The sequence below is a fragment of the Megascapheus bottae genome, chromosome 30 (genome assembly GCF_031878675.1).
Source record: "Megascapheus bottae isolate mThoBot1 chromosome 30, mThoBot2.hap1, whole genome shotgun sequence".
Lineage (NCBI taxonomy): Eukaryota > Metazoa > Chordata > Mammalia > Rodentia > Geomyidae > Megascapheus > Megascapheus bottae.
This window is the reverse complement of record NC_143538.1, coordinates 7968026-7994649: the sequence shown is the minus strand read 5'-3', so window position 1 is coordinate 7994649 and position 26624 is coordinate 7968026. Positions and strand designations below refer to the sequence as shown.

Genomic DNA, 26624 nt, shown 5'->3' with positions numbered 1-26624 from the left:
GGACGCCCCCTCGGGCGGGAGGCGTGGGGCGCTGCATAAAGCGGCGGCGGGCACGGAGCTGTCACCCCCGCGCGCAGGCTGCACTCGGAACCCCGGCGGCCCGGTGCAGCCTCGGACTCCTCGGACGCCTCGGGGCCCCCGGGAGCGCGGAGAAGCCATGGCCACCACCGCCAATGGGACCGTGGGAAAACGGGCAGCCGGACAAGAAGCTGCCGGCCCTGCCGCGCCCCATACGAAACTTGGAGGTCAAGTTCACCAAGGTGAGGCGGGCGCCCTTCCCCTCCGACGGCTTCAGCGGAGAGGGGCGCACGGCCAGGCTTGGGGGTGGGGGGGGGATCCTTGTATCTAGGGTCATCTCCACTGGAAACCCGCGCCCCAGGCTGCGGGCTGGAAGCCTCCACCAAAGCCAGGCCATGGAGTCGGTGCTGTGTTTGTGGGGTGCCAGCTTGCACCCCACGAGCCCCGCGCCCAGCGTCCCCCCCAGCTTTGCAGGCCGCGGTGACGGGAGGCCCAGTGGTCCCTCTCCAGGCCTTGGGGCTGGAGGTCAGAAGACACCAAAGCTTGAGCTCATGAGTCCCATACGGAACCGGGTTGTGGAGTAAAGCCTGTGGCACCCCAGGGCTTGGCTTGAACCCGCATGATCAGCAGAGCCAGGGGCGCAGGAGGACGATGGCCGTCCAGGTCTGGGCCTGGGGCAGGTGGCCAGGCTAGGACTCATGTGCGGGGTCGGGGTGGGGGCAACCCAGCTTTGCTTCTGTTGAGTTGTTTTTCTCGGGAGGCAGGCAGAGAGCCCTGATAACACCTACCTGGAAAGATGGCGCCGCTGGGAGCTTGCCCGGGAGGGAGGGCAGCCCCTGACTTTCTTGAATTGTTCTGTTCTGTGCCCACTTGAATCCAGGGTAGCGGAGGGGTGTGTGCCCAGGGCACTTCCTATCTCCAAATTTTACTCTCCTTCTTTTTGCATGTGTGACCATTAGTTCCCATTAAGACAGGATACTTAGAAAATTCAAAAATAGCAAACGATCACCCTCAGATCATTCTGATCAAGAAGCAAAAATGGCCGGTCACTGTGTGTGGCCGTCAGATTCCCATCTCCAGCCACTTCATTCCTAGGGTTGGTGGTGCCAGGGTGTAAGACATTTAAATTACATGACCTTGAAATTAGCGGTGTGTTGCGGGGGCTCTGTAATCTCCAAAGGCGCTTAAATGGAAAGGTTGGGGATTGGTTTCAATGCAGTTCCCTTAGTCATATTTGCTTAAGAAAAAATTGCAACACAAATTGTTGTTAATAGTTTCGCTTTGTTTATTTGTTTTAATCCTAACATCCATGCTTGGCTGCTGTTGATTTTGGTGGTACTTTGTTTTTGCTTTTTATAGACTTTTGTAAAACTATAGAAACCAGAAAGGGATCATAAGAGCGTTCCTTTGGGGGGTCCTATCTGCTGTCTGGCCATAGAGGAAAAGGGCCCCTCTTTCTCCGCCATTTCTTTAGACCTTTTCCCTGGGTAAGAGCAGCTGTAATGGCTGAGGCCTATGGATGGCTTTCCTGGCTGTGAGCGACCCTTGTGCTGACTGCTGCCTGCTCTGCCTGGTCCACACAACCCGTATGTAGTTTATCCAGGCTGAAATGCTAAGAGGTGAGATCGCTGGGGCGACTGGCTGTGCTGCCCTGGCTCCTTGCACACAGGTATAGGAACCTCCCAGAGCCCTGAGAGGAAAAAGGAACAGCCTGTGTGGCCGAGGGTGAGCGCTCTGCAGTCAGGGAGCATGGGACTGAGAAGCAAGCAGCAGCAATGACCCCAGAAAGAAGACGAAGGCTGCAAGTCGGGGATACTGAAGTTCACAGCAGAGGCCCAGGGCAGGCAGGCAGCCTGGTGGAAGGGGAAGCAGCCACAAAGTGATTCCTGACTCTTCTCCATCGGAGACAATTGGTTTGAGCCCAGGCCTCTTTGCTGTTTCCCAAGCCAGTTTAGCTTCTGGAGGAGAACGTTGTCAAAACCCCGTCCATGTGTTCTCGAATGGGAGCATCGGGCCTCGGGTCGAGTGCTGAGATTCTGGTTATGGATAGATCTTTCTAGAGTCCAAGCCCCACATACAAGCGGCAGCTTCGTCCAGTTTAGGGAGTCCTTTCTTTCCAGTAGCAAAGATAAAACTGTTTGGTTAAAATATCAGCTTTTATTCTCTTTTGTGAAAACTAAAATTCCCCCAAAACCCCTTAAAAAAAAAATCATTCCTTTTGAGCTTAGTTGAGTATGTAGTGTGGTGACCAATGAGAGTTTCTGGAAACAATGCCAGCAGAATTAACTTATGTAGCGATCCCCTTTACCTCCACCAGGAAAATGTCACTTCTAGCCACCCACAGTTTGCCATTGCTTTTATGTTATGATATGATGCTTTTATGATATTCATTTCATACCAGCTCATATTTGAGTTCTGAAGCAAATCAGCCAGCAGCCTCAGTAGACCACAGTATAATTTTCTCCTCTCTCTCTCTCTCTCTCTCTCTCTCTCTCTCTCTCTCTCTCTCTCTCTCTCTCTCTCTCGCTCCCTCTCTCTCGCTCTCTCTCGCTCCCTCTCCATGTGTATCATTCTTTTGTTTGCATGTTGAAACCACTGGCAAGATTATCTATCCGGTAAGATAACCGTGCTAAATTAAAAGGCGTGTGGGAAGAGGGTAGCAGCTTGGAGGTTGTTGTTTGTCTTAAGTCGCCAGTTCCTACAGGATACGGATCAATGTCATGCAGAATCAAGTAGATTTCGTTGGTGTTGGTGTTGAGGACATGAAACACAGCAGAGAAACACCAATCATGGAATTGGGTGCCATCTCTTCTCTTTAACCTCCCCACTCCCATTTCGATTCTGTTTTGCCACCTTCTCATTTTCCCTCCCCTTTGGAATTAATACCAGGAAGGATGTAAAATCAGCAATTTTTCCCTGACGGTCTCTATTACCTAAGCCACGAAATTTCATCTTCCTTTAAATGGGCCTCTTTCTGGCCACGATCCTCTGTCAGCTCGAACTTAACTTCTCTGCTTATTAATTTCTCTCTGTTACCGGGTGATTATTGGCTGCGTGGCCAAAGTGAAGTCTTGGATTTGGTTTCAGCTGGAAGAATAACTCTGTAATTGTAGCCTGGCCTTTTCCTTGCACACTTCCCTGGGGGCCTGGCCTCAGATAGAAGGCACCCCAGCTTCTAGAGATTGGGCCACCATATTCTCAGCTCTCAGTTTCGAATATGAGGGTAGGTATTCTCTGTCCACCTGTCCTCCATCAGTTTGGGTGATGTTCTTGATGAATTTCAGTGCTACTATAAGAGACCACAGAGCCAGACACTTGAGATGCTGAGCTTCTCCTGTCCGCCTGTGTTCCTAATGAATCTGCACCAGGGCCTTGTAAAGGCACCCTTCTTCCTTGAAGCAATTCCAACAGAAGCAATAGAAACACAGAGACATAGGCAACGAGCTTAGATAGAGAGCCAGAATCTGATCAGCTAGTTCAGTCTTCAGAAACGGAAGAGGATCTGGGGATGAGCCCCCCAGGATCCTGATTTGAGGTCAGCCCAGGCAGGGCTCTGTCTCCAAAACAAGCCACACGAAGTCATGCTGGAGGCATGGATTCAGTGGTAAATCACTAGCCATGAGCAAGAAAGAGGAGTTGTTACTGGAAGCCTCAAGTTCAAGCCCTAGTATTAGCACAAAGTTAAATAAATAAGTAATGGATGGCATTTTATTTGATATTGAAAAAGTTTGCTAACCGTTGCTGTCACAGCGGTCTTTCCCAGGCTACACTGGGTGGCAGTGACAAAACTGCACGCACCCCTGTGTGTCCCTTGGCTGGGCAGCCTGGGACTATAGGTTGTCCTCAAAGCCTAGCAGGTCTTGTGTAGTATCTGATTCCTAATTCTTTTCTAAAAGCCTTCTCTTTAGAGGTTAAAGCTTAGAGCAAGCCGGGAAGGGTGGCTCACGCCTGTAATCCTAGCTACTCAGGAGACTGAGATCTGAGGATCTTGGTTCAAAGCCAGCCTGGGCACTAAAGACCATGAGATTCTTACCTCCAATTAACCACTAGAAACTAGAAGTGGCACTGTGGCTCAAAGGGGTAAGGCAGTAGCCTTTAGCTGAATTGATCAGGGACAATGCCCAGGCCCAGAGTTCAAGCCCCACAACCGACAAGAAAAAAAAGCAAAAACAACTGAGAATGAATAGAAATATATCCAGTGCGTGGGCTTTTCAAATGTTGTTTTTCCCCTTTAATTTGTGTATGGCTTTTTCTTCTTGAAAATAAACCTTATTTTTAGCTCTGCTCTGGATAATTGAGGCTCTTGGTGAAATGAGTTTCTTGAGTTATATATTTGGGGCTGTTCTCAGTATTGAGAACATTTTCTAATGCAAGTTTTTTAAATTTATTTTTTATTTTTCTTTGACAGTCCTGGGGTTGAACTCTGGGCCTTTCTGGGTGCTCTCCCTGAGTTTTTGTCCTCGAGGCTAGCACTCTCCCACTTGAACCACAGCTCCAATTTTGGCTTTTTAGGGGTTAATTGGAGAGTCTCCTGGACTTTCCTGCCTGGGCTGGCTTTGAACCATGATCCTCAGATCTCAGCCTTCTAAATAGGTAGGATTACAAATGTAAACCACTGCACCCAGGCTTCTAAGGTAGATGTTTAGCCCTGTATCCCAACACTGGCTTTTAACATGCTCAACAGGAAACTAAACATTTTAAAAGGAATAGAGGGGAACCATGTTTTAATGGGCACTGCTGACTGCTCAAAAGCTTTGGTAAAATTTCTTTCTTTCTTTTTTTTTTTTTGTTGGTCATTGGGCTTGAACTCGGCCTGGGCACTATTCCTGAGCACTGTCCCTGAGCATTTCAGCTCAAGGCTACTGCTCTACCACTTGAACCACAGCATTTGGCAAAAAATCTTATATAAAACTTGAATTTTATACACAGCAAAGAGGAGGAACCTCACTGCTGACAGAACCTTCGGGACACAGAGATGGATCATAGGTACAGATAGATAGATCTATTAGGAATTGTTCAGGAAAATGCTACAGGACTTAAGTTTTATTTTGCCAGCTTGGGTGTTAATTCTAAGCCTGCTCTGTTGGCCTCTCGGTGTGATTCTGCATGTCCTGTTCCCCAGCCAGGTCTCATCTGCGAACCATCAAGGGAGACGTGGGGGGGGGGGGGGAGGGCAAAGGCAGACAAGACATTACCTAAGGTCCTTAGCATGTTGAAATTGTATGATTTTGATTGAAACCTAATGCATTGTACTTCCTTTCCCGGTTAGATATTTATCAACAACGACTGGCATGAATCCAAGAGTGGAAAAAAGTTTGCCACATACAATCCTTCCACCCTGGCGAAAATATGTGATGTGGAAGAAGGCGATAAGGTGGGTCGTTCTGTAATTGGATTAGGGATGGAGGACGGGGAGAAGGGGGCTGAACCATGCAGGCTCGACCTCGGGGTAGGGTCTGGGAGCCACGGGGGCTGCTCCACTGTGTGCGGCTCTGACTCAGGGCCCAGAATGGGATCAGTTACAGGCAGTGCAGTGCAGAGTCCCCTCCGGTGGTAGATGTAAGGATGACCTCAGCTGGGGCTGTCACATGGCGAAAGGAAAGGTTTTCATCAGTTATCAGAAGCTGCAGGCATGAGGACATCTACGCTGAGAGCATTTCCAGCTGGTGTATTTCACGTAATATAGCACACTCCTAGGAGACGTTTAAAAAAAAAATTAGACTCCAAGGAAGAAAGACTGGCTTACTTAGGTGATACACTGTCATGTGACCTCCAGATTTTCTTTTGTCACCTCTACTAGATAGTTACGTGATCCGGTAAAACTACAGGGCACATGGTTTGTTTTAATCATAGAAAAACGAAGGGACTTTTAAGTGTATCTTTTACTTCTTTATTTATTTTTGTCTGTCATAGGGCTTGAACTCAGGGCCTGAGCTTTTTCACTCAAGGCTAGCATTCTACCACTTTGAGGCACTTTGGGGTTTCTGGTGGTTTATTAGAGATAAGAGTCTCAGTGGACTTTCCCTGCCTGGGCTAGCTTTGAATGTTGATCTTTAACTTCCTGAGTAGCTAGGATTACAGGCATGAGCCACCAGCACTCAATTTCTTTTATACATTTTAAAGGCTTTATCTGGGTTTATCCGTGAAGAAAGGGTTAAGACAAAGATCTATGGAGGGAAGAGAAACATGGCATAGTCCTTAGCTGCTAAAGTATGAATGGATTCTCTTCTCTCTCACGCTCGCGCTCTCTCTCTCTCTCTCTCTCTCTCTCTCTCTCTCTCTCTCTCTCTCTCTCTCTCTCTCTCCTCCCTCCTTTGTTTCTCCCCCACACTTCAAGCTTTGTTAGTCAGGCACTCTCTACCATTTAAGACATATTTGCAGTCCTTTTTTTCTCTGCTTATTTTTGGAGTAGGGACTCACTTTTTTGGTCCTCTTATTTGGCTATCCCACTGTCAATGGGATTCCATTTGTTCAATGCCACACCAGCATTTTCTGTTGAGATGACCTCTCAAAACCATTTCAGTGCTCACGCTGACCTAAAACCCAAATATTCCTTATCTTAGCTTCTTACAGAGATGGGATGACAGACCTGAGTGGCCTGCCCCCGATTCTTCCCCTCCCCCACTTTTTTTTTGTCCTGGGGCTTAAACTCAGGGCCTGGAAACTGTCCCTAAGCTTTTGTGCTCAAGGCTAGCATTCTATGACTTGAGCTCCAGACCACTTCTGACTTTTTGATAGATAAAAGTCTCATGGACTTTTTGCCTGGTCTGGCTTTGAACCAGGATCCTCAGATCCCAAGCTCTTGAATAGTTAGGATTACTGGCATGAGCCCCTGTGCCCAGCTCTTCTTGTTTGAGATGGAATCTTGCCATGCATCCTAGGCTGTTCTCTTACTCCTGGGCTCCCTTGATCCTGTCTCCTCACTGTGTGGCTGGGACTACAGGCTGTCCAGAGAGATTCTCAATCAGTGTATTAATGAGGATGGAAGCACAGAAGGGCCGAAGGCATGGCTCACATGGTAGAACAGAGTTCCTGAATTCAAATCTTACTGCCCGCAAACAAACAAAAACCCAGCAGACTGGGGAGCGGGGAAGTAAAGCTGTGAGGCAGAGCAGAGTGCTTGTCCTGGGAGCTCCACCCCAGGACAGGGGGAGAAGAAAGGAAAACAAATTTCTGACACCCTCTCCCTGACCCAACAGCCAGATGTGGACAAGGCCGTGGAGGCCGCACAAGCCGCCTTCCAGAGGGGGTCCCCCTGGCGTCGGCTCCAAGCCCCGAGTCGTGGCCGGCTGCTAAACCAACTGGCGGACCTGGTGGAAAGGGACCGAGCCATTCTGGCTGTGAGTACTGATGGAATAGGGGGCGGGGGTGGAAGGGGCTGGGGGGATGGGAGGTCACCTCACTGAGGAGCCTGTGCCCATGCAAGGTGCTGGGTTTGTGTGGCCGTGGGTATGTTTGATCCTTTGAGTAGAAAAGAGTGTGCACAGTCTCTGATGAAATCAGACTTTTGTCCCTGATCAGCATTTTTAATGTTCTTTTCTTTCCTTTTCTTTTTTTGCTGGACCTGAGGCTTGAACTCAGGGTCTGGGCACTGTCCCTGAGCCTCTCTGTGCTCAAGGCTGGCACTTGGCCACTTGAGCCACAGGTCTACTTCCAGCTTTTTGCTGGTTAATTGGAGATGAGTCTCAGGGTCTTTTCCTCAGATCTCAGCCTCCCGAGTAGGTAGGAAGACACGTGTGAGCCTCTGAGCCCAGGCTTCTTAACCAAGGAAGTTGTCCTGGTTCAATTACTTTACTTGCACCCAGACTTGAGACAGTCACCAAGGGCAAGGCTGTGCACTGGCCCAAACTTGACATTCACACATCAATGTTTTCTGTTGGGGTGGTGAGTGTGTGTGTGGAGGGGGGGGTGCAGTATTATTTGAACTCCAGGCCTTACACTCTTGGCTTTCTTGCCCTTGGCTGATGTTCTACCACTTAAGCCACACCCCCAACCTGGCATTTTGCTGGAGAGAAGATTCTCTCCACCTTTTCTGTCCAGGCTGGCTTTGAACTTCTAGCCTCAGATCCCAGTCTCCTGAAGAACTAGGATTACAGGTGTGAGCTACCAGCATCAAGCCAGATATCCGCCATGACGAGTGCCACCCCCATGTCCTGTCTTCTAACTGGATCCAGACTTCGAGGCTCAGAGCAAACCTCCTTCTCTTTGCTCTGGGATTTGAGAGGATGTGTGGTTGTGATGTTGAAGATGAGGAGAAGGACAGCAGCCCCAGGAGACTACGCCCATCATGCCTTGGTAGAGGAGTGCAATCCCCAGACACCCCTGCTTCTGTCCAGCCACCGTTCTGTCCCTCCACGTGTTGGCTGGACTAGACCGGGTGCTCTTTGCTCTCTCCCAAGGCAGATGCCTGGAGCTTCTAGCTTCCTCCTGAGCTCCACTCACCAGCTGCCAGACTGGCTTTTTCAAAAACATTTCTGTTTTCTCCCCGTGTGAGCTCATCAGTCTGCAATGTCCCTGTGAATTCATGGCAGACCGGAGAGGCTGGGCCCGCCCCTGCCCTCCACTGTCCCTGCTGTCCCTGGGGACAAGGCCATGTCCTCCTCCATCACCCCGCTGTGCTCTGACAGCAGCCCTCGGGGGACAGAAGTACCCAGAAAAAACGCAAAAAACGCCCCCTGCCATTGTGACCTGGCTGCCCACAAGAAGGAAGGTCCAGCCGGGTGCCCCTGGGTCACACCTGCCATCCTAGCTACTCAGGAGGCTGGGATCAGAGGATCCACGTTCCAAGCCAGCCTGAGCAAGAAAGTCCGTGAGATTCTTATGTCCAATTCACTGCCAAAAAGCTTGGAGTGGAGCTGTGGCTGAAGGGGTAAAGAGCCAGGCTTGAACAAAAACAGCTGAAAGACAGAACCCAGGCCCTGAGTACAAGCCTCAGAACTGGCATGGGGTGCGGGGAGGGAGAGAGAGGAAGGAAGGAGGGAAGGAGGGAAGGAGGGAAGGAAGGAGGAAGGAAGGAGAGAGAGAGAGAGATGCAGGTCTCTTTATCACATCATGAAGGGACAAAAGGGTGATGGGAGATGTTTAAAACTGAAGCCACATCCTAGGAAGGGTTCCCCTGAGCCCACCTTGACAGCTTCCTGCCAGCTGGCAGCAGAGTACCTGGCTCCCCCATGCCCTCCTGTGGTCTCAGCTGAGTGTGTTTGATGTTCCATGTTTGATGTTTAGAAACAGACGTGGTAGACCTGGTGGGTCCTGTTTTTCTTTCTCTGGCCAAGGCAAGGCTCTGGCTCCTTGGGGGGCTTCAAAACAGTCCCTGTCCCTGGGGAGTCTGCCTTTCAACCTTGTCACCTGAGAAGCCTGGGTATAAGCTGGGTGCTGGTAGCTCACTCCCGTAACCCTAGCTACTCTGGAAGCTGAGATCTGAGGATCAAGTTCTCAGAGGGAGCAATTTTCTTTAAAAGAAAATAAACTCAGGGGAGGCTGTGATTTGTTCACAGGTGAACCATGACAGAAACGTCTCTTCAGTTACCCCGGGTTTATCAGTAGCTAATACTTGATTTCGAAGGCTGGATAGCCACAGGACTTACCTGGGAACCCTTTCTTTCCTTCCTCCTTCCCTCCCTACCCTCCCTCCCTTTTTGTCTTCCTTCCTTCCCTCCTTCCTTCCTTTCACAATTTTCTATGTGTATTCATTCTAATATGAGTTTTTCTTGGACAGATTCCTTTTAACCAATCTGAACTTTTAATGTTATATCCCAGTTGGCCATCTTGCACAAAATAATGCTGTTTTTTTAAAGTCAATGTTTGTAGAAAGTGCACCATGCCCCCTGGCTTGTAAGGATTAGAAATCTGTATGGTTTCTATTTCAAAGATGGAGAAAATGGAGCCCGGCGAGAACAAGTAATTCCCACTTGGTTTACCCAGCCAGGGATGGAAAACCAGGACTGGAGGCAGAAAGTAGGCCCCAGACTTACCCACTAGCAATAGCAACACCCTCTTGTCCTGGGCCAGGCAAGAACCGAGATCAATCCCTGACCTCCCAGCGGACCCACAAAGGAGCAGATACTCCCCAGACCACTTGAGCCATTTCTAGCTTTTTTTTGGTGCTTAACTAAAGATAATAGTCTCATGGACTTTCTTGCCCAGAATGACTTTGAACCACAATCCTCGGATCTCAGTCTTGTGAGTAGCTGCGGGTGGCCTCAGCAGGTCTTTGGGCTCTGGCTAGCCTCCATGTGGACCTTAGAGACAGAGACTTCCAGTTCAGGGCAGACCCCACGTGTGTGCACTGGAGTGAGAGTAGGAGAAGTCATGGAGGGGGTCGTCCTTCCTTCCCCCAGCATCCTCACCCCATGGACACACGGGGGGAGCAGGAATCCAGCCTGGGGCCATGTGTCTGGGTGGTTACTTCCTGCACGGCTCCAACACGGGGCTCCACTGAGGCTGTTTGTCTGAAAGACAAAGGGGTTCTCTTTCACCCCGGCTGGAAATAGAAAAGAATTCCCACCATTGAGCTCTGTGTACTCGCCTGGGGTACCCAACCTCCCTCAGCCTGCCGAGCAGGCCCCCACCCTGTCCTATGTCCCTCCCGCTGCACACAGGCTTGCAGAGGGTTACATCTTTGTGCTGCTGGCATGGTCGTTCTTCACGGCCCTGCCCAGCCCTCCAACCCTCCCTCCCCCCCCCCCCACACACCATTCCTAGGGCTTGGACTCTTGCTTGGCCTCTGCTCTCAAAGCTGGCTCTCTACCACTTGAGCTATACCTCCACTCCCAGCTTTTGGCTGGTTCCCTGGGAGCTAAGAGTCTCTCCCGTGTATCTGCCCTGGCTGGCTTTCCCTGGGGATCCTTGGATCTCAGTCTCCTGAGTAGCTAGGATGGCAGGTGTGAGCCCCCCCACACACCCACAGGACAGCTAACGGAAAGCAAGCTCACGCCACGTTTGCTGTCCTCTTTCCCGCAGACTCTGGAGACCATGGACACGGGCAAGCCCTTCCTTCACGCCTTCTTCATGGACCTGGAAGGCTGTATTAAGACCCTCCGATACTTTGCAGGGTGGGCAGACAAAATCCAAGGCAGGACCATCCCCACAGGTGAGATTCTGTCCTCCCCAGAATTCCCTTCCTCACCCATCCCTCCTCCCTTCCCTCCCTCCCTACTCAACCTTCCTCTGGGGGGCGCCATTTCCCCATCCCCGTTGAGCTCAGGTGGAGACCTGGAGCTGGCCTCTCTTGTCTTTCTCATCTTCCGATGGCTTGTCTCCATCCTTTGTCGGCTACGTCGTCTCTTTCAGATGACAACGTGGTCTGCTTCACCAGACATGAGCCCATTGGCGTGTGCGGTGCCATCACACCGGTAAGTGCCTTTGCTGTGCTACACCAGGGGAGGGGTTCCATCATTGCTTGAGTTTGGGTCCATGGTAACCATGGAAACCAGTATCCCTCCCCCCCCAAAGCATGTGCTCCTCTGTGCTCAGGGGCTCTCAAAACCCATCATCTTGTTAGACTCCGCGTGGGGATTCCAGCTCCATGGCCAGGAATGGCCTCTTTCTCTAGGAGCGCGGGCTCCTGGCTGGGCCTTGAAGGAAGGGAAAGCTTGTTGAACAGGGGAAAGCATTACCAAGGGACAACAGCTGATGCGGGGGGATGCTGGTGGCACTGGGGTTTGGCAGAGATGGGCTCATGTGGCAGGGGCCAGATGATGGGCCTGAGTCATTGGGCCATGGGATTTTTGACGTCACCACCCGATTATCTGGAAAACCCCAGGCCCCATCAATGACCAGCGTGTGGAGTGTGGGTTGGAAAGATCGCCTTTGCTCAGCTGAGCGTGCTGGAGTCCACCTTTAATCCCAGCACCAGGGAGGCAGAAGCAGGAGGATGTCAAGCTGAAGATCCAGCTAGGCTACCATCACCAACCCATCTCAAAAAAAAAAATCCAAACAGAGAAATGGGGTGCTGGCACACAGAAAGGGGAAGTTGCTCCTTTAACCAACGTGTGTGTGTTTGAATTCAGGGCCTGGACACTGTCGCTGTCCTTTTTTGCTCAAGGCTGGTGCTCTACCATTTTGAGCCACATCTCCACTTCCAGCTTTTGGGGTGGTTAATTGGGGACAAAAGTCTCCCAGACTTTCCTACCCAGGCTAGCTCTGAAACACGAGCCTCAGATCTCAGCCTCCCGAGTAGCCAGGATGAGAGGTGTGAGCTACTGGCACCCAGCTCTGACTCCATTTAGCAAAAGTTTTTTTCTTTTTTGCCAGTCGTGGGGCTTGAACTCAGGGCCTGAGCCCTGTCCTTGGGCTTTCTCAAGGCTAGAGCTCTACCACTTGAGCCACAGCACCACTTCCAGCTTTTTTCTATGTATGTGGTACCGAGGAATCGAACCCAGGCCATCATGCATGCTAGGCAAGCACTCTACCACTAGGCCAAACTCCCTGCCCTGCTTTAGCAAACTTTTCTTGGGGTCGGGAGAGGGCACCAGTTCACATACAGCACTGCCATCTCCCAGAATGCAGTGTGGTCATCACCTACTCCTACACTACCCCCTTCACCCCCAGATCTAGACTGGGAAAAGTAAATGTCCTTTGAGAGGGCATGGCTGGGCCCCTGGGGCAGGGACGGGGTAGACCAGTAGTCCCGAGGCCTTCTCTGTTTCTGCCACAGTGGAACTTCCCCCTGCTGATGCTGGTGTGGAAGCTGGCACCGGCCCTCAGCTGCGGGAACACAGTGGTGCTGAAGCCCGCGGAGCAGACCCCGCTCACCGCGCTCCACCTCGGCTCGCTGATAAAGGAGGTAAAGACATCTGGAAAGAAGAGCTCGGCTATCTCGAGGCCATTCCGGGCCTAGGAACCAAGTCAGGGTCACAGGACCGGACAGGGCCGGTGGCGTGTGGTGGGGTGGAAAGCAGAGGCTCCCTGTTTGGCTTGGCCGCTGTGTTTGTGGTCTGGGAACTAGAAGGAACTAGAAGGAATGCTGGTGGTGAATTACCAGCTCACACCTATGCTTTCCCCGGTCAGGACTGAGGAGGGGGAAGCTCACCCAGGAGGGATCAGTTAGTCCCGTGGGGCTCTGCACTGACTTAGGGACTGTCTTTCAGCTCTTTTGCTCAAAGACCACGTTGAGCTGCAGCACCACTTCCAGCTTTTCTATTATAATAATGATTAATATGAATAATGTTATTGTTAGAAGAGTCTCATGGGGAGTTTCTTGCCCTGGCTGGCTTTGAACTGTGGTCCTCAGATCTCAGCCTTCTGAGTAGCTAGGATGACAGGCGTGAGCCACAGACACCCAGCCTCCTTCTGTTCTCTGGAAGGGGTGACCACTGGCCACCCCCCCCCAAGGCCTCCCCAACACCTCCTGCTCCCCCTCCCTCAAGAAGCAGCAAGTCAGGGGAGCAGAGGCTCAAAGGGGCACACGCCTCTCAGCCCCAGCTGTCAATCAATCCACTCCAGTTCCTCCGCCATGGCTCTCCCTGGTGTAGAAAGAGGGGGGAGGGGAGGGGCCAGCATGGTCACCCAGAGTAAGGCTGGGGTCCCCACAACGCCATCAGCTTCTCACCTCCCTCTGAGGTCTTCTCCATTGTTCCCCAGGCTGGGTTCCCTCCAGGCGTGGTGAACATCGTGCCAGGGTTTGGACCCACGGTGGGTGCCGCCATTTCTTCTCACCCTCAGATCAGCAAACTGGCTTTCACTGGATCCACAGAGGTAATGGCTCCCATCACGGTGGAAGGCCAGGAAAGGGGTGCAGACATGACACCCCGCCCACCAACACAGCCTGAGAGGCTCAAAGGGGATTTTCTCTTTTTCCTTTTACAAATGTTGGCTCCAGTCTTGGGGTGGGGGGAAAAGGCAGGAACAAAACCACTGGTCTCCTTTCCAAGCTAAATAAATATGCAACCGAACACAGGACCCTGAGAGGAAACGATTGAGAGATAAGATAAAATTTTAAAAATGTCAGGCATCCATCAGGCAAACAAGATCATAATTATGGCTAGGAGATAACGAAGCTGGGAGGAAACAGGCTGTAGTGGGTGCTGCTCTCCGAGGTTTCCATATCCTTCCTATGTAAAGTGCTCCCAGAAATCAATGAAAGAGTAACAGGCAAGTGGAAGGGTGGGGGAAAAAATAGACGTCACTTTCCATCTGAATAGCTGATGCTTATAACTTGTTCGCTGGTACTTAGAGAGGGGCAAGTTCAAATGAGAATGAGGTTCTTCTTTTGTCTGTCAACCTGGGGCACAAAGACTTTATTGAGAATGTGGAGAGATGCGTTCTAACCTAGCGTTTCTTGAATGTGGAAGACAAGATTTCCTTGTCCTCTGCAAGAAAGAAAAATTCCCAAGTAGAAAACTCTTGATTCCAAAATTCCACCCCCAAAGCAACTCTTAATGGCTCTTAGGAGTGTTGAGGTCGCTTGTATGTCCTGTGGAATGGTCTTCAGCCATTCTAACAAGGAAAGCTGTCCCTTGTTTCTTGAGAAATACAAGAAAGAGAGGAAGGGAGGGAGGAAGGGAGGAAGGGAGGAAGGGGGGGGAAGCAGCTTCTCCATTAGTATCACTGTGTGCACAGGCCAGGCAGGGGAGTGTGAGGCGGTTCTCTTCCTGGGCTGCCTGTGAATGGGGTTTCTGGGCAGCTGTGTGGCTACTGTTCACGGGCTTGTCTCTCTGGCAGATTGGGAAGTTGGTTAAGGAAGCAGCCTCACGGAGCAATCTGAAGAGGGTGACGCTGGAACTGGGTGGCAAGAACCCTTGCATCGTGTGTGCAGATGCAGACCGTGAGTGCCCCCCACACACACACCAGGGAGACTGCAGTCCACCCGCAGGTGGGACCAGGGGCGCTCCAGCTGCACTGGGGTTCAGAGGCTGAGCTGCTGCCCACTTCTCCCCACCAGAGGGAAGCCACCATCCTGTCCCTGCACAGCTGGAGCTGGGGCCAGGAGCCTTGGAGAGTGGGGGGGGGGGTTAGGAGAGCCCCACTTCTGGCCACCCCAAGCCCTTCCCTCCGACTCTCTGAGGATCTAAGGGGTGATTGCCTTTCGCCAGGGCCGAGTGCTGGTGGCTCACTCTTGTAATCCCAGCTGCTCAGGAGGCTGAGATCTGAGGGTCCAGGTTCAAAGCCAGCCTCGACAGGAAAGTCCATAGGATTCTTACCTCTGATTAACCACCTCCAAACCAGACATGGATCTGTGGCTCAAATAGTAGAGCATGAGCCTTGAGAGAATCAAGCCAAGGGGGCAGTGCCCAGGCTGAGTCCAGTCCCCAGGGACACACACACACACACACACACACACACACACACACACACACACCCCTGAGCTTCGCTGCGGTCACTGCCTGTATTACCTGTTCCCTCGGGAAAGCCACCTGTCCTGCAGCCCGGGAGCGTGTGACTAGATCCACACACATGACACAATGTTAAAAGCATCTGCTATTCTTGGCTGTCCCGTCCTGAGGGGGGTGACAGGCCACTCTGGGCATTTGTCTATCCACCTGTGCTCAGGGTCGCCGATCAAAAGGCGAGGCTCCTCCATATACCTGGAAGCACCTCTACCTTCAGCCGCCTCCCCCATCTGCTCCTTGGTGCCAGACATTCTTGTCAGAGAGACCAAAGCCTGCCCAGTCCATACTCAGATCAGGCTGGAATTGCAAATGCCCCCCAGAGAAGAGGTGTCTACGGCACAAGTTCTTACTAAAGTGTCAATGACTGATAACCACCCATTCCTTTTTCCTGACGTTGGTTCCCAGTAGGAGAGTATGACGGGGTGGGGCTTGAGTCCCCCGGGAAGGGCGTGAAGATGGACAGCCCATGTGGGGTGGCTGCTCCCTGGTGGACACATACCCATCACCCAGTGGGGACGTATTGAAAACCGGAGCTCTAAGCTCCTAGCTCAAGAGTCAGGGGTCTCTGTGGGTTGAATTCTGTGGCCACTGTACTGAGTGTCCCGCCTGCAGGCCAGCTCGGGCTCTCCTCCCAGCCAAGCCGAGGACGGGGTCTGTGTGGGAGCTGTGTTTTCTTTTTCCTTTTTTTTTTTTTTAAGTGGGGTCATTCTCTCCTCCCGACGGGGACAATTAAATGCTGACATCATGTCAAGGCAGCATCCTGGCTACTTCACCCCCGTTGGGGGCAGGAAATGAATTAGCCGGCCTCGAGGAGGGGCAGCGTCAGGCTGGCACTCAGCCCGGGCACAGGGGCTCAATGCAAGGATCACACAGTCAGGCTGGAACCCCAGCCCAGAGATCCTGCTGAACAGCTTTCTAGCACATTTTAATAGATAATATTATTATATAATATATATATGTATTAGAAGCAGTCCTGGGGTTTGAACTCCAACCCCACACTCTCACTCAGTTCTTTTTGGCTTTAGACACTTTTCAGAAAGAACTTGGGACTTCAATCCTCTCCCCTATTCGTCCCACATATCTGGAACTACAGGTATATGCCACCCTGCCCAGCCAAGTAGCAAGTGATTTTAGTTTACCATCCAGTCTGTAATTCAAATGCAGTACTTAGACACAAATCGCTCTGTACCCCCAGCTCCTCCACTGCTCCCCCACCATTTTTAACCTTTAGGCCATATTCAAGACTTTTTTTTTTTAGCATAACATTCGGCTTGATTATTTTGGGACTGTGTGTGTGTGTGTGTGTGTGTGTGTGTGTGTGTGTGTGTGTGTGTGATGCCAGTACTAAGACTTGAACTCAAGACCAGGAACTGTCCCTTAGCTTTTTTTGTTCAAGGCAGGAGCTCTACCACTAGAGCCACACTGCCACTTCTGGCTTTCTGCCTGGTTTACTGGCAGGTAAGGGTCTTTCCTTCCTTGGGCTGGCTTCGAACCTGAATCCTCAGACCTCAGCCTCCTGGATTACAGAAAAGTTTGTCTCCTCTCAACGTTCTTGTCAACTGGTCTAGGGAAACACAAGACGCTTCTCCAGAAGATAGGAAGCGAGGGAGGAGAGAGGAGGAAAGGGCTTCGAGGTCTGTGGCCGGTGGCCTATTCGAGGCTCTAAGAAGTCCTACGGTATCAGAAATGGTGGACTCCCACTGCCACGGAGCCCAAAATGAATTTCTGAAACCGGGCCATCTTGGGTCTGTTTTCTTGTGGGGCAATTAGGCCTGCAGCTGTTTGGGCGGCCCAAGCTAATGACTTAATGGCTTCCTCTTGCCTCTGCCGGCCACTCCCTGGCACCAGTGGACCTGGCAGTGGAGTGTGCACACCGCGGGGCGTTCTTCAACCAGGGCCAGTGCTGCACAGCTGCCTCCCGGGTGTTCGTGGAGGAGGGCATCTACCCCGAGTTTGTCAGGCGGAGCGTGGAATATGCCAAGAAGCGGCCTGTAGGCGATCCCTTCGACGTGGAAACTGAGCAGGGCCCACAGGTAATCCCATGGCTCAATCCACACCCCGCAGCAAGAAGGAACACCTCCCTGCTGCCAGACATTTTGTCTTTTTCTTTCGTGGTGCTGCTACGAGGATCTGAACTCATAGCCTGGGTTGGGCTGTCCCCCCTCCACCTTTCTGTTCATGACCACTTGAATCACAGCTCCACTTCCAGCTTCGGGATAGTTCATTGGAGCTAAGAGTCTCCTGGATGTGTGTGTCTGTGTGTGTGTGTGTGTGTGTGTGTGTGTGTGTGTGTGTGTGTGTGTGTGTGCCTTCCCTGGTTGACTTTCAACACAGGGTGCTGGGGGCCTGACCCTGTCCCATCACAGAGGGCTGGCTGGTTGGGGGTGGGGGGTGGGAAATAGGCGAGGTGGTCCACACACTCAGAACCCCCTCCCCCAAATTGTTATCCCTCAGTGTTTGTACCAAAGCTCCAGCCCCCGTGCAGAACTGGAGAGTCCAGAGACACGCAGTCTTTTCCGGGCAGTCCTGGCTGGACGTGCTGTGAAAAGCACAGAGCATTGTGCTACAGGGCTGTGTGGGGTTGTTTTTATTCCTTTGCCTTTTCTTTTTCATCTGTGCTACTAAGAACTTACTCTGTGAGGACTCACAGCTGTCTAAATACTCCCATCCTTGGCCTGTAAACCAGTTCCCCAGACCCAGATCCGCCCGCATTCGCCTGACCGAGGGACATGGTGTGCATGTGTGTATTTTGCAGGCCACCTGGCCTGCACAGGGCCCTTGAGCTAGTCCTTGGGTTGGGGTGGGGGGCTATTTCCATGTTTCTGGGGGTGTGCCTCACCCTGTCATCTCATTTCCTGCAAGCCCTTCTTCCTGTCAGGGCCTGAGGATTCGATTTACACAATGTGTGTGGACTCTGCAGGATGGCACTGTTTCTCACATTTGTTGGGTTTTGCATCAGGAATCAGAACTGCTGGCAGGACAGATGGAAGGTTCTAGGTTCAAGGTGCTCATGAGCCAGCCAGTTCCTAGGGTTTCAGGGAAGTTCTTGAGTGGACTCCCCCAGCCCCTCACCTCCACGTGGAGAAACCTGGGGGTTTCCTGCCAAGGTTTGGGGGAGGGGCTGGACTGGGGCCAGGGCAGTGATTGTATTTGTATTTTGTTTGGGAAAGTGGAGGACACCTATAAAGATTCAAAGTGAAAAGGCCCCCCTCCATCTTCTCCACCCTATCCATCCAGTGCAGCCCGCTTTCCTGCCAGGATTCCTCCAGGTTCTTTGCTTCTCAATCTCTTTATTGGGTATTAATAAGCAAAGGTGATAATAGAATCTGATTTTCCTCCTTTATTATTCTTCTGTGTGAGGGAGGATGGGTAACCAGGATCAGAACTCAGAGCTTTAGCACTTGCTAAGCTTGGTGTTCTACCGCGTGAAACAGACCCTGGGTCACAACTGTGTGTGTGTGTGTGTGTGTGTGTGTGTGTGTGTGTGTGTGTGTCACACACAATTGACACTCTCCCCTTCCAAGACAGCCAGCTTGCTTTTCGGGAACACACAGCTACTAAACACGCCATTAGGCCACAGCATTTTCTATTTAACACTACAGGAAGAAAACTAGTTGTCCCGTCCAAAAGTCGATTAAGGCTCTGCCTCACCCAGCCCGAGAGAAAGGGCTCTGTCTGCGTGGTTGTAGTCACTGAATGCTGTTGGCTCACACCTGTAATCCCAGCTACTTGGGAAGCTGAGATCTGAGAATCGCAGTTCAGAGCCAGCCCAAGCCAAAGCCCACGAGACCTTTCTCTCCAGTTAGCCATCAAAAAGCCAGGAATGGGCCTGGAGTGTGGCCTAGTGGTAGAGTGCTTACCTAGCATGCACAAGTTCAATTCCTTGGGTACCACCTACATAGAAAAAGCCAGAAATGGTGCTGTGGTTCAAGTGGTAGAACGCTAGCCTTAAGAAAGCTCCAGGACAGTGCCCAGCCCCTGAGTTCAAGCCCTAGGACTGTGTGTGTGTGTGTGTGTGTGATCTGACCAGCACGCTTGTCCCCTGTGAGGGGAGGGGACTGCCAGTAGGGTGGGTATTGGTGGCACGGTGGTGGCACTGCTGGAACACCCCTCTGTGTTCTCTAGATAGACCAAAGGCAATTTGACAAGATCCTGGAGCTGATCGAGAGCGGGAAGCGGGAAGGGGCCAAGCTGGAGTGCGGGGGTTCGGCCCTGGAGAGCAGCGGGCTCTTCATTCAGCCAACCGTCTTCTCCGAAGTCACAGACGACATGCGGCTGGCCCGGGAGGAGGTAGGCATGCGAGGCTGGATGCCAGCTCCTGCTTGAACTTTGAGCCTAGGTGCCATCGAGGCTAGCTCTTTACCACCGGTGCCATAGCACCACTTTTGGCTTTCTCTGAGTAGTTTATTGGAGATGAGATTCTTACAGCCTTGCCTGCCAGGCTCGCTTCTAACTAATCCTGGGATCTCAGCCCCCTGAATAGCTGGGATTACAGGCAGGAACCGCCTCTCTATTCTTCATGGTTGGACGGGTGGGGGGAGGGGTCTCTGGCGTGTAGGAAACGATCACAAACCCCAGTGCTATCCACACCGGCTTCTCAGTGCTATTCTTGAACTATATTGTAGATTTTCGGGCCGGTGCAGCCAATACTGAAGTTCAAAAACATTGACGAGGTGATAACACGAGCCAATAACACCAACTACGGACTCACAGCGGCTGTGTTCACCAAAAACCTGGACAAGGCCCTGACGCTGGCTTCGGCGCTGGAGTCTGGCACAGTCTGGTGAGGGCAGTGTGTGTCAGATGGTCTGTTCAGGAGCTGCTTGTTTATATAAAGTTCCTGTTTTCCCAGTTGGTAGAGAGTCTCTGGCTGTGTGTTGACTCGAGTACCAGCCATTGCTTCAGCGTGATATTCCAAAATTATTACATGTGGCTGTAGGCCTCTCACCTTCCATGAAGACACCAGCAGGTGGAGTGATTTAGCTTCTCATTTGTATCACTCCCAAGACCCTCCACAAATACCAAAAGTCCATGGATGCTTAAGTTCCTATGTTCAAGGATGCAATGTTGCATTATTTTCTATGTGTGTCAGACCTGGGGCTTGAACTCGGGACCCGAGCACCATCCCTGACCTCTTCGGCTCAAGACTCTAGCGCTCTTACCACTCTGAGCCACAACCCCACTTCCAGTTTTCTGGTACTTCGTTGGAGATAAGAATCTCACATGGCTTCAACATGGGATCCTCCAATCTCAGCCTCCTGAGTCACTAGGATTACAGGCGGGACGCACTGGTGGCCAGCAAAAGTACATTTCTTTTCAGTACATTTCTTCCCTCACTTTCTCCCAGTTTTTCCCTCCCAAACCCCACCCACAATGTTGTAGAGTTCATTTTCCACACTGTTCAATGAGGATTACTGCTGCATTCGTTCAGCTGAGAGAAGCCATGGCTACAAAAGGCTTTGCTTAGTGATTGAATCACTGTCGTCAGCTGGGCAGGCACTGGGTATATGCCTCATGGCCAGACCCCGGAGGGTCCAGATGGGCTTTCTCCAGGTCACTGACCAACGCTCCTCTCTTCCCCCCCCAGGGTCAACTGCTACAACGAACATTATGCGCAGGCTCCGTTTGGTGGCTTTAAAATGTCGGGAAATGGCAGAGAACTGTAAGTCCGTCTCTTACCCCAAGTCTACCAGGGATTTGTAAGGCAGTGACTCAAGCTCTAGCCCCGTGACTCCCCAATCTCTGTCACAAAGGCTACCAGTGGTCCCTTCCCTGAAGGCTGATCTGAATTCCCCCTCTGCTTCTCCCTCTGCTTATCTTACCCTTCCTGTCACCCTCTCCTTGGGCCCAGCCCCAACCACCAGCCTGACTTTCATGCACTGCCCCTAAAACTTACCCCAGCCTAGGAGCGAAGGATAGATTTTCAGCCTGGGTTTGTGGACGCATACACAGCACTGAACAAGACTACTTCTTGCCAGAATTTCAGAACCATTTTTCACGTTCATCTCCACTAGTAGACAAATAGATAATGTTTCAGACCAGGTCCACGAATCTGCCAGGCCTCAGTTGTTGAGCCCAGTGGAAGTTCTGGGGACCAATCTACTGACTCTGCATTCTATGCAGATATGTCTAGAGCCTCTGAGGCCCTATCACCAGGAATCCAGACATCTTGCATCCCACCCCAACTTCAGGGTTCAACTCTCAAGTTACATCTGACCACATCCCACCATGTGCCAAGAGACAAGGGTAGAGAAGGGAGGTGGATTCCATGGCAGCCATGAGAAGACAGCATCTTCAGTGGTCTTTGTCTGTCTTTTGGGTCCAGACAAGAGCTTTCTGCTTAGAGATGGGGAGCTGGGGCTCAGACCCGGCTGTCCATCAATCTCAGCCCCTGCTTGAATGGGGAGGGGGTGCGGGAGAAAGCTATCCATCACTGGTTAGGATAAGGATGTTAGCAGTCCCTGCCGGGAGGCACAAACTCTATTGTCCCTTAGGGGTAACTTTGGACCCCATAAAAGTATTATTGACCATCGGGCATGGTGGCTCACGCCTGTCATCCTAGCTACTCAGGAGGCCGAGATCTGAGGGTCACAGTTCAAAGCCAGCCTGGGCAGGAAAGTCTGTGAGACTCTTACCTCCGATGACACACTAGAAACCTGGAAGTGGTGCTGTGGCTCAAAGTGGTAGAGTGCTAGCTTTGAGCAAAAGAGCTGGGAGGACCAGAGTTCAAGCCCTAGGACCGACCAAAAACAAAAAAAAGTATTATTGATCACTGATTAGCCCCATCATCCTTCATGGGGTTTGAGGTGACTGCAGAGAGACCGGCTAATACACACACACACACACACACACACACACACACACACACACACACACACACACACCAGCATGAAGGCAGAGCTGTCAACCCTCTCCCCTGCTTTTAGTAAATTCATGCTGCCCCCCCACCCAGCACAGAGCAGCTTTTAGGCCCCTCTTCCAAACGGCCATGGGGCCGGGGCCGGGGAGGGTAGAGTCCCAGCTGATGCTGGCTTCCCTCCATGTTTCTTTTGTGCTGCCACTCTGGGTTTTAGTAGCTGTGGTAGACAGATATCTCTAATTGCTAGAGAGCTGGATGAAGACTCCCCAGCTCTGCTCTTGTTTTTATTTTTTAAGTGGTTTGTTTTGTGTTATTCATATACAGACGCCAGCATTTTCCCTCATGTCCCTTAGGCTGGGCCTAAATGGGATTCTTTTTTCGTTTCTTTATGGTGGTACTGGGGTTTCAAACTCAAGGCCTTGCACTTGATAAACAGGCTCTCCCACTCACGCCATTGTAACCCACAACCCCGCTTTGCTCTAGTTACTGTTGGATGGGAAATCAACAGTCTATCCAGGGTAACCTCAGACAGCTGTACAGACTCCCACGGAGCGGAGACCACAGTCAGATCCACCATCGCCAGTTGGTTTGTAGACCTGGGCTCTCACCTTTGTGCCAACGTCCTAGTTTTCCCCTCTTGAGTAACTGTGGTTCCTGGCAGGAGCCACCATGCCTGCCTGCTTGTTTGCAGACTCTTCACATTTTCACGACAGGCTGGGCATCCGAGACTCGGACTTGTAATTTTAGCTACTCAGAAGGCTGAGAGCAAAGGATCACAGTTCAAAGCCAGCCGTGGAGGATAGCTTGCGAGACTCTTATCTCCTGACTGCCTTGTTGCTTTGGGACAAGCCTCATGGCTCCCCCTAGCGGCTTGTGCTTGCATTCTCCGAGATGCTGCCTGTTCCTGGGGACTGAAGCTGTGGGAGGGTCTCTGCCTGCTGCAGGACCCTCTCAAGAGGGACAACTGAGCCCAGACCCCAGCAGACTCCTGCAAAGGCTCCTGCAGCTGGCACACGTTCTCACAAACCTCAAGGACAGTGCCTAGGCCCTCAGTTCAAGCCCCAGAAATGGCATTAACGATGTTGGTGCAAACACCACAGCCTGTCTGTGTTCATTCCCTACGAATGTCTGCACTGCCCCCCTCCTCCAGCCCCTCCACTCTGGCCTCATGGTCCACACACAGCCCTCTCTCTCCTGCACCTTGCTTATTTTAATACCATTTCTTCCTCTCCCCCAACGCATGCCATCGCTTTTCTGAGAATTCCAAAAGCATCCTAGACAAACGTCTTTATGCTAGTTTGTTTGCTTGTTTATATCAGTGTGGAACTTGAACTCAGGGCCTGGGCACTATCCTTGAGCTTTTTTCCTCAAGGTTAGCACTCTACCATTGTGAGCCACAGTTCTACTTCTAGATTTCTGGTGGTTCTTTGGCGAGAAGAGTCTCATGGTCTTTCCTGCCCAGGCTGGCTTTGAACCGCAATCCTCAGATCTCAGCCTCCTGACTAGCTAGGATTACAGGCGGGAGCCACCTGCCCACCTCACTGTTTAAAATTACATTTCCATTATCCCTGCCTCTCCTTCCATCAATCACAATTTCCCTTTTCATGCAATCTCCAAATTGCCCGCAAGAGTAATCCAGCATTAGAATAACTCCCCAGAACCAAGGTGTGACCCCCGCCCCAGAGTGAACTGTCCCCTCTCCTGTCATCTCAGAGGTGAATATGCACTAGCCGAATACACCGAAGTCAAAACTGTCACCATCAAACTGGATGACAAGAATGCCTGAAAGAGAAGGCACGCTGCCGGCTCGGATGCTGGATGACCGAAGGTGGCCGATGAAAACCGCCAAGGAAACACCATCTGCCGTCTACCATCGACCCTCTCTCCCCGCACCCTTTTCTCCTGAACGCCTCCAAGCTACTGGAGCTGAATGGTTTTTACTTCCATGTCCTCTGTTGCTCAATCTCTGAATGCCCACCTTCAAGCTGGGTGTGAGATATCATCCCTGCCTGACAGGGGCGCTGTGGGACCATTTCTGAGAGTGCTTATAGCGCAGGTTGGTGGGAGATGGCCAAGCTCTGTGAACACAACCTGGTATTAGATGTGTCCTGATGTGGCTTCTGGTTAGAATTTGGAACATGTTTCCTGCCTATCTCAGGACCACTTGTGCTCAGAACAAGATGCCTAGGGAAGGGTGGATCCATCCAGGGGAAAGAATCTGAACTAAGATGAAAAGACATACACAAATAAAAGGGTTTTTAGGGTGGGTGTGATGATGGGGAAGCTTTGGGGAAGGGCTTCATAGGACCTCGGGCAGACACAGGTGTGGGTCCTGAGGATGGCACGCTGACATTGACCTTGAGGTTGACCTTGAGACAATTCCAGCCCTTGGAATATGATCAAGCTGAAGCGCTCACTCTAAGATGATGTCATGGGCTCCCCTCACACGGGCACTTTCTTCGGTAGAGGACAGTTAGGTTATCTTAGCTGTTGAGGACCTAGTACCTTAGCACCACAAGGACAGAGCAAATATTAGGATATAATTAAGCCCCAACTTAGCCCAGTCATAATCACTTTTTAAAAAATAAACTATGCACCTCTGCCACATCACAATGAGTTTACATGCGTTCTCCTTGTCCTTTGTTCCATTATTCATTTTGACTAGTAAAATGTACACATTGCAAAACCCAGGCTTGTAATACAGCTCTGATTTTTTGGAAGTCCAATCCGGACATTCATTTCCACTTAGTTAACAAGTACCATCTAGACATAGAGAAGCATCGAGGGACGCTCCATTATGCCACTAAGTGATGAATTTTGCTTTTCCTCTGGGTATCTGCCAACCATGTGAAAGTTCACCTGTTAACTCGGAGAGCCAAAAGTATCTGCCTATAGCTTTAAACATCAAACCGAACAAAGTGGGTTTGTTCAGGTTCTCTTGCTGTTACTAATACTTTTCTTATTGGGAAAGGGGGTGCATGTGTCTGAATATTAAGTTGGAGGGGAATGAGAACCGTACTGATACATTAGGATCAGAAGCAGGCTGTGTATAAAGAAAAATCCTATCTGAATTAAGCTTATCCTTGTCAGAGATAAGTAATTGACCTTTCTCCATTAGATACATTTATCACTTATATGACCGGTACAGTTGTTAAATCGAGATTTCTCTCATCCATGACGCTACCTTTCAAAGTAGTGCATTAGATGGTTCCTATTCTTCCTTGTATGATAATGTCTTTAATATGGAATTCAACCTTATTTATAATGGCTGTAGTTTAATGTATCTTTTTATAGCTGTAAGTGCACAGAGGTGGTATATTTAACCTTCTGTAATATACTGTATCTAGAAATGCAAAGCTATATAATGTTAGATTCCACTACTTTTAAATTTTACCTATGTGGGATGATTTTAAAAATGACAATGCTGATTCTAACTGGAGACTGTGTTCCACAATGATAAATAAAATAGTGTATTTCAGAAACGTGATGGTTCTGCTTTTTTTTTTCTTTTGAAATAACAAACTCGCTGTAGTCAATAATGGAATCAATCTCCTCTGCAAGCGTAGGATTCACACATACCTACTAATAAGCCAGCTCAGAATGAATGGCTATGGGTCCAAATTTCCAGATGGCTTTCTACACCTGGCATACTCCCAACCCCACACCCAGGTTCATTTTAAAGGGAAGTCATAACTGCTGCTGGTGTGACTCACACCTGTCAACCTAGCCAGGCAGGAAGCTAAGTTCTGAGGATCAAGGTTCAAAGTCAGCCCAGGGATGGAAAGTTTGTGAGACTCTCATCGACAATTAACCACCAAAAAGCCAGAAATGGAGCTGTGCCTCAAGTGGCAGAGCACCAGCCTTGAAGGGAGAAAAAAAAAGGCTAAGGGACAGCACCCAGGCCCTTAGTTCAAGCCCCAATGCCTGACCCCAAAGTTCCATTGATCCTAGAAGCCCTGGCTGTGCGGGTCGGGCTCCCGGGCTTGCAGTTCCTCCCCATGGCGCCAGGCGGCGCTACAATATTCTGTTTCCTGCCCTCCAGGGGACAATCTAAAATGAGTAGCGTCCCAGAAGACTCAATTCATATCCTACCGCATTAAGAAAATCGAGAAAAGAGGTGGGGTTGGGAGAGATGGGGGAGAATGAGGAAAGAGGCGACACTGATCAAGACGCGCTCAATTCATAAACTGCTTTGTGGGGTGGCAAATCCTTTGTACAAGTACTCGAAAGCTTATAAAATATGTATTTTCTAGTTAAATAAGTTATTCACATTGTTTATGCATCACATTTCAAATGTCATGTTTAGCAAACAAGTATTCAAGAAGGGAATCTCCATATACCATCACTGGCACTTAGATTTTAGAACATAATGAAAAGAAGCCGAGGGTTTGTATGTCATAGGTACATATTAATGT

General features: G+C 50.7%; 1 protein-coding gene across 1 annotated transcript; it reads left to right on the top strand.

The window, feature by feature from the left end:
- The first annotated feature begins 82 nt into the window (after positions 1-82).
- On the top strand, positions 83-25691 carry Aldh1a3 (aldehyde dehydrogenase 1 family member A3). Its single transcript, XM_090321703.1, has 13 exons — positions 83-260; positions 5288-5392; positions 7218-7358; positions 10981-11110; positions 11311-11372; positions 12677-12805; positions 13603-13716; positions 14683-14785; positions 17199-17383; positions 19476-19640; positions 19976-20133; positions 20938-21012; positions 23923-25691. The coding sequence occupies exons 1-13, from the start codon at positions 174-176 to the stop codon at positions 23993-23995; spliced, it is 1527 nt and encodes a 508-aa protein (XP_090177829.1). The 5' UTR covers positions 83-173; the 3' UTR covers positions 23996-25691.
- Positions 25692-26624: the final 933 nt, after the last annotated feature.